The sequence below is a fragment of the Triticum urartu genome, chromosome 5, assembly GCF_003073215.2.
Source record: "Triticum urartu cultivar G1812 chromosome 5, Tu2.1, whole genome shotgun sequence".
NCBI lineage: Eukaryota > Viridiplantae > Streptophyta > Magnoliopsida > Poales > Poaceae > Triticum > Triticum urartu.
Window position 1 is genome coordinate 584,885,396 of NC_053026.1, and position 7,260 is coordinate 584,892,655.

The window sequence follows — 7,260 nt, forward strand, 5'->3', positions numbered from 1 at the left end:
CATTCTGCCAAAGAGGGACTGGGGCTTCTACTTTTACCTGGCTGAAATTACCGGTTTCAACAAAGATTGTTAGTTTGTTACCTCCATACAGCTGTGGGAGTGGTGTATGTTCTGCTGCCATTTGCTTGCAGAAAACAGCTTCTCTGCCTTGTTCTTTTGGTGGTCCAATTGGCCTGATCACACTGTCTCTGTGATGATATACCGCAGTCCTTTGTCCCGACTCTTCCTGAACCCATATTGTGTTCATGTCTTTCTGCAGTCGTATACTGAAGAAAGAATGGAACTTCTGTTGAGTTAACATCGACACAGTTGCTGACTATACAATATATTCATCTGGTCATCAAGTCTAGATGTTGTTCGTGTTTCAGGTAGTCAGTCTCATATTCGGCATGACGCGTGCTTTGTCTTACTTCGTCGTAAGATATGCTATATATCATTTCGCGGCACCAGATGCTCAATGTTGTTCTTGCCTTAGCATAAGTATATAACATAGGAGTTTTTTTTTTCTTCATTTCTCTTTTCAGATCTGGTTCCTGTTGGCATTTAAAGCACTTTCTTCGCAACCTGACAATCGTATCTCCAAAATTAAAAGGCTAGAGTGATTTGGGTGCTGAACCTGAACTGCTTGCTAGCCCAGTTCCTGCCAGTAATCCCTGTTTTCTGTTCTTTTCTTTTCCCAACACACGGAGGAGACCTACGAACCAGCTATCCTAACTCGTGAGCAACAGCACTGGCTTCACGAGGACAATGATCGAGCTATATCTTCATAATCTCATGGGCTATGTGATAACATCCACTGCTGCCGCCATGCCGGTTATTCCTGTGCCACCTTCATGATAACAATCATCTCGGTTCGGCGCAATACGAGTGCACCCCACCATGGACGCCGACGCCGGGTTCAGGCCATGCTTTACCACGTGGAGTACGTCGTCGGCAACCCCAACCTGGTACAAAATGTTTCAGATCATGCTTGACTCGAGCACAATCGCTTCATCCATCATGGTATTGGAGACCAAGTTATAGTGATGTTCTTAATTTGACGTCATGATAAAATGAAACCTCATTTCAACCCCTTAGGATCCGCTCCTGTTGCGCCGCGCAAAGCATTCGGCCTCCGTTAGAAAAAACATGTGCTTAATCCATCCTTCTTTGGATTCAGTTTTCCAGAAATTGATGGTAAGGGTAATAATCGCCGTTGCAAACACGTTGGAACTTGCACCGTCTCGCCACGTACGTTCTGCCTTCTATCCCACTACATGCACCATGTCGCGACTGCCACCATTTGCCGCAACCCAACATGTCCGAAAACAAGAGACACTTAGGCAATGAATATGGGGCTCCAGAGTCTAAGACAGGCTTGCACCGCTCTATCCACTGTAACACACTGTTTATGTATCGATGACCTCATCCTCTCACATTTCTAAAACTTCCTTTTCCCTCGGACATAGGGAAATGGTAATGTAAACATGTATGGATGATCTCATCCGATCACATTTCCAAAACTTCCTCCCCCCTCGGACATGGGAAGATGGTAATGTTTAGTATTCTCAACCCCACATTCACAAGTTGGACACTGAGCACTAACCTTGACATGACGATTCGCCAAAACAATTGAAGGGGAGGGTTACCATATGGGAGAGACTTCCGTAGAAAAAAAAAATACCTTCACTCCAATGGAATAGTAAGGTCACATACTCTTTCTGTACCCGGGTTAACATTGATGAGGAGGATGTGGAGAGGACGACGAGGGACTCGGCTAGTGAGGAAGTGTTGATGAATTAGATCTTGATTCCAAGTGCCTCGGCCTGTGAGCAATTCAGAGACCCGACACATCATGTATCTTCCTTGGGGTGACATGGGTTTGTATGACGGGAGACTCGGCAACCATGGATCGCTCCAAATACGAATGCTCCGACCATTGCCGACCCTCGAAATCAGCCCATTCTTCAAGACCTCTAGACCGTAGGTGATCACCTGCCAAGTTGATGAAGCATTACCTACAAACATTGTATCTCCCAAACAACCATTCCCACACCTAACCAAGTCTCAAAATATGTAACACATGGGGTTGTTTGGTTCTTACCCAAGCTGCCAAATCATGGGCGCACCAAAAAATATTGACGGACAATTCGGCCACCTCGTCTCTCTAGTGAATTGACGAAAAATAGAGGGGAAAAACTGAAGTAAGTTGACACGCCAAAACTTTGAAGTCCATAGAGGAAAGACGTAAAGTCTCAAGTCAACGTCAATATTTTGGCTGGGCAGACGAGGGCTCCTACCCAAAGAGCCCATGGTACTCTGCCAAGCACAAGCTCTTTGTTGACAAAGATCACCAGATAAGGAAAAAATTTCAGGCAGCTGACGTGTCACCATTTGAGTACTACCAACAGTTCTAGGTCACCACACGAACAAAATAAGAACAGTTGTGGGTCACTGACAGCCCGGCCGGTGACGGCAACGCTGAAGCGCATCTGCGCATGGCAGGCCGAGCATTGTACTGTACATGGGCGGGCAAAACGCTCGAGAGTTAAGACCGAGCCGGCCCAACCCAACCGAGGAACCCCAGGGCCATTCAGACGTCACCCCGCACGCCACGCACAAGCGACGACCCCTTCCTCCTCTTCCGCCCTAGGGTTCCGGCCATGGCGCACGGCGGCCAGCCCCGCCGCGCCCCGGCCGCACGCCGCCCCAAGCCTTCGGCGTCTGCCCCCGCCCCCGACCGGAAGCGGAAGCGCGCCGCCACCTTCAAGACCGCTACGCTCAAGAACCAGATCCGCTCCACCGAGCGCCTCCTCCGCAAGGTACTGGGGCTCTCCCCGCCCGCCTGTGGCTGGCTACCTTCCAGCAGCCGCGTCTTGTGGACTGGTGATGCTTGTTATGAGTCCAGCAGTGCTTGCTTGGGCTTCGTTGATTAAAAATATGGCTCGATTAGTGTCGATTGCCAGTTGCTAGTGTAGGGATTGCAGTCATTGATGGTTCTCTGGTGCCTCATTTTGCTTGCGGTTGGCTGTGTTTAGTGCCAGCTCTAAGGGTTTCAACTTTCAAGAGGGTTAGTGCTGTAGCTGGCTTGATGATGCTTGCTTTGGTACTGGTATATGTCCAATGTTGCTTCAAAACCGTATTATCTGATGCTGTGTAGGAAGCCTTAGCTAGATACATCTGAAATTTTTCAGGAATAACATGTGATTGCTGTTCTCTATTTGGGAGTACAGTCTTGGACTCTAGATCGATGATGAGCGGTTTATTTATCCTAGCTTAGCAGGTCGCCCTAATTTTCTGAATAACAAGCTTAGCAGTTTATTTATTCAGAAGTGCAGATAAAACAGGACAGTTTAGGAATACTAATAAGGTGATAGAAACATGAAAATGCAGTGTAAATATGATCTTAGTTTTCTTCAGCCACTGCAACTTCAATCTGAAGCCGCCAAAGAGTATGCCCTGTCACGTTTGGGCATGATCTGCCCCCCTTATTGGAAATCAAGCAAATGCACTTTGACTCTGTTGTAGCTTCCTTTGTATTCCTGAGTACAATACTTGCATCTGAATCGTGCAATTCCTCCACCTCCTGCACCTCCTTCTAAGACGTCCACGTGATTCCACAAAGGCCTGTTACATATATATATATTTTCCGGCACATCCTAAAACAGCGTGAGGCATATACAACATTAGACAATGAGAAGACCAACTTCAGCAGGCAAAGAACTGAAAGGGTCAAGTCTCAACTGACCATGGCCAAGAAAAATGTTGTCTATCTGGTCGGAGCCTGGGAGTAAATGAAGGAGAAAAAGGCGGCGCTCAAACCCGTTGGGTGGCGCAGTGGCTAGCTCTTTTTTCTCCAGTGCAGCGACAGATGGGCGGAGAGGGAGCACTGGAGGCTGGCCTCCTTCCTCGCGTGGAGGGCTGGAGGCGCTTAGGTCAAGGTAGGGGTGCCGGAGCTCAAAATGGTGGAATCAGTGATGGTTCTCAGATGCGGGGAGGGAGCACCGGAGGCTGGCCTTCTTCATCCTTGCTGGTGTGGCGGTGATCAGGTAGGGCCAGTGCGGCGGCTGGGGGGGGGGGGGGGTTGTTCTGTATATGGATGGAGTGTAGGGTTTTTACGTATTCTGGAAAGGTATCCCAGTTTTTTTTTTTGGAAAAATAGAAATTCCTTTGACACGTATGAGATACATATTTGTGCATATCTGAATGTATCCGAGTATCTGGGCCTGATACACTGGTTTTGGGCCATATCCATGTTTCCAGACCTGGCATGCACGATGTCTAATGTACATACATATGTTTTGATTCACACTAATCCAAATTAAAGAACACATGCTCAAAGCTTTTCCAAAATGACAAGTTCTGGCAGACTTGGGGCCTCTTCATATGTATCTGGTGCCATTTTGCAGAACACATCTTAGCCTTAGCCCTTCATACATTTGAGCCCTGTATTGAGATGTTTCATATTTTATCTACAGGACCTTCCTAATGACATGAGGGTGGCTCAAGAGAAGAAATTGGAAGAACTAAAGAAACGGCAAGAGAATCAGACTCAAGAGGCCATGCAACGAACAATACAGTTGAGGGATAGAAAGATAAAGTTTTTTGGTCGGTGGTCTCTTATCTCTGTTCGTATTCGTTTCTAGTGTCCTTTGTGACTGTGTCTGCCTGTATGAACTTATCATTTTCTTGATGTGGGTATTCTAACTTCACAGAGAGGCGAAAGATTGAGAGGATGATAAGGCGTCTTGACAAACAGCAACGGTTAAATGCTGATGAGGCCAGCAACAAGCTGGCAACATTGCGAGAAGATCTTGAATATGTTAGAGTAAGCTCACTGATGTTCTTTCTCTTGCTTTCTGAACCATTTTTTTGGCATGGGATTTAGTATATTTCTTTAGGACCAAGGAGTATCCTCGGTCTCCATCATGGCTGGTACTTGTTCTAGAATCATTGAGCCTGCTTTAATTTTCATCTAAAGGTTATTTATCTTTGGTGGTGCAGTTTTTCCCAAAGGAAGAAAAATATTTCCCTTTATTCACCGGGGGTAATACCCCAGATATTGTGGAGAAAAGGAATACATGGCGTAAACAGATCAAGGAGAATCTCATCGCTGCTGCAGCAAATGGAAAGGACTTAGAAGGTGCATGTTCCTCTTGATTAGCTTTCAATTATTGATTTTCTAGATTATGATTGCATCTTCAACCTTCATCTTTACATTGAAATATGTGCCACATGTTGGCTAGATATCTACTGTCTAAATCACTAAATTTTGTTTTGCATCACCCGACAGAGACAGCCAGTGACGATGACACCTTGGATGTGAGTGAAGATGACTTCTTTATGTCTGGAAGTTCAAGTGATGAAGAGGCAGATGATGAGCTTACCGATAAAAGTACAAAGTATGATTCACAACTCTTGGGCATTGTACTTGCTATTAGGTTCCCAGTGGTATATCATGCGTAAATTTGTTACTCTGAGAACATTACACGGGGTGATCAATTAATGTTTAGTTCGGCTTATATTATTGCATAGAGTTTGAGTGTGTTAATGAAATTGGGTTATCCAAAAACTATCTGTGAATAATCATGATATGTAAGTGATCCATGCAATGTTGCTTTTACTGCTGCAAAATATCCTATCTGGGTCTGCAAGATAGCATTTTTTGTGACCGGATGATTTTCCCGTGGCAAATGTCATTTTCAGCTTAGTTTTGAAGTCAAGGGACAAGGTTGGTTCCTGAAAAACAGGGTCTATAATCATTTTAATAGTTGGTTGATGCTCATGCAGTTTGAATCATTTCATTTCGTGGTGGGAAAACATCATATTTTCTAATAAATTATTCCCCACAGATTTTCTCAGGCTGGATCGTAACCTTGTATCTGTTTTGCTTTAACATCGTATGTTCAGTGACTTCATCACTGCATAAATGTTGCATGGTAATTAAAGATATCCTAATGCTTATTTTTTTGCAGAGAACCTGGTGCTTCAGGTAGGGCAGCGTCTGGTATGTCGAGTGATGAAAAGAACCAGGTTGTTTTCTGCACTGTGTCTCCAGTGTTTCCAATCAGCTGTCACAATTTTGCTTCCTTATATTTAAGCCCACTACTGTGCAATGCAGCGGCAGAGAGATGCTCGAGTGCTTATGCCACCACCTCGCTCATTACCACCTAATAGAGCTAGATCTGCGGATAAACGTGCGGTTTCCAGCTCTGGCAATGCTTCGACCAGTACAAGCGGTAACTCGTTCAAAAATAGAAGAGCATCAAATCTTTCTGGAGATCACAACAGCACTCTGAGTTCAAATTCTGATGCTCATAAGCCACGCCGCAAAAGGAGACCGAAGAAGAAGAAGCAGGTATAACTTTGCGTACATGCTTTAGCCTTCGTACATTTTGTCATGATATCTATATATGACTGAAAATAACTCTGATGGTTTGAAACTCTCGGGTTTCTAGTCAGACGCAGTTGTAGTGTGGTTATTTATCGTAAGTAGATCTCTGTAAGAACAGTTAGAATAATAAAATCCGACAAACATGAGGAGAAATCTTTCCACATGGTGTCTGGGTGTGTAGCATGTATGTATGTATGCGTATAACTGTAAGTTGGCTATGCTTGGACTTTTTACACAAGTGGGGAAGCTATATCATTGGGAATAATATCTTAGTTGGTTACCTTTGTACCATTTGTCTGCCTGCGTACAACATCACCGATACCATGTCACCTTGTAGCCCTGTACTCAATATTATACAAAAGTCTGATGATGCTTGCTGCTTCTTGTCCATCTCAACAGGCATGAATGAATGAATGAATATTCCGATCCTCTAGAAGAGCAGAAACCAAGATGTGTTCCATCCCAAAGCGCGGCTTCATTCATGGCTCGTCGATTCGAAAAGGGAGAAAGAAACCCAGCCAGCAAGTGTGCCTGAGCAAGCAGTTGATTTTGTACGCTCGCTCTCTCTGATGTAAAATGAACCCTCCTGTTGCTCCCGTCCATTTGTCTTTCAGAAACAGAAGAACTAACCGTCGTAAAACACCCGACCGACATTGCTCGTTCTTATCCCTGACTATGTCTTCAACTCTTTACAACTTGGTGCCAGCTCCATTCGGGCGCACACACGCTGTGCTCCTGCCTGAAAGCCATGCTACACGGTCTCACCGTCTCCTTGCTGAGTATGGTCTGCTAGGCTGTGGCCTGTGGGTTGTGGGCCTGCCCACCGCTGCTGGGATCCCATGACCTGGTAACGCGTGATGCCGCTGCACTGTTGTCTCCCCACTGTC

At 45.4% G+C, this 7,260-nt stretch overlaps 1 protein-coding gene across 1 annotated transcript; it reads left to right on the forward strand.

Annotated features, from left to right (window-relative positions):
- Positions 1-2,529: 2,529 nt before the first annotated feature.
- LOC125510964 (rRNA-processing protein efg1-like) lies at positions 2,530-7,039 on the forward strand. The gene is made up of 8 exons (XM_048676249.1): positions 2,530-2,801; positions 4,458-4,587; positions 4,695-4,807; positions 4,984-5,122; positions 5,273-5,381; positions 5,955-6,012; positions 6,101-6,337; positions 6,773-7,039. The coding sequence occupies exons 1-8, from the start codon at positions 2,643-2,645 to the stop codon at positions 6,776-6,778; spliced, it is 951 nt and encodes a 316-aa protein (XP_048532206.1). The 5' UTR covers positions 2,530-2,642; the 3' UTR covers positions 6,779-7,039.
- Positions 7,040-7,260: the final 221 nt, after the last annotated feature.

Bases quoted from the DNA above. Each gene is read 5' to 3' on its own strand.
- LOC125510964 (XM_048676249.1), top strand. From the start codon at position 2,643: ATGGCGCACGGCGGCCAGCCCCGCCGCGCCCCGGCCGCACGCCGCCCC. The intron at 2,802-4,457 runs GTACTGGGGCTC...TTTTATCTACAG, and splicing joins CCGAGCGCCTCCTCCGCAAG to GACCTTCCTAATGACATGAG. The intron at 6,013-6,100 runs GTTGTTTTCTGC...TGTGCAATGCAG, and splicing joins CGAGTGATGAAAAGAACCAG to CGGCAGAGAGATGCTCGAGT.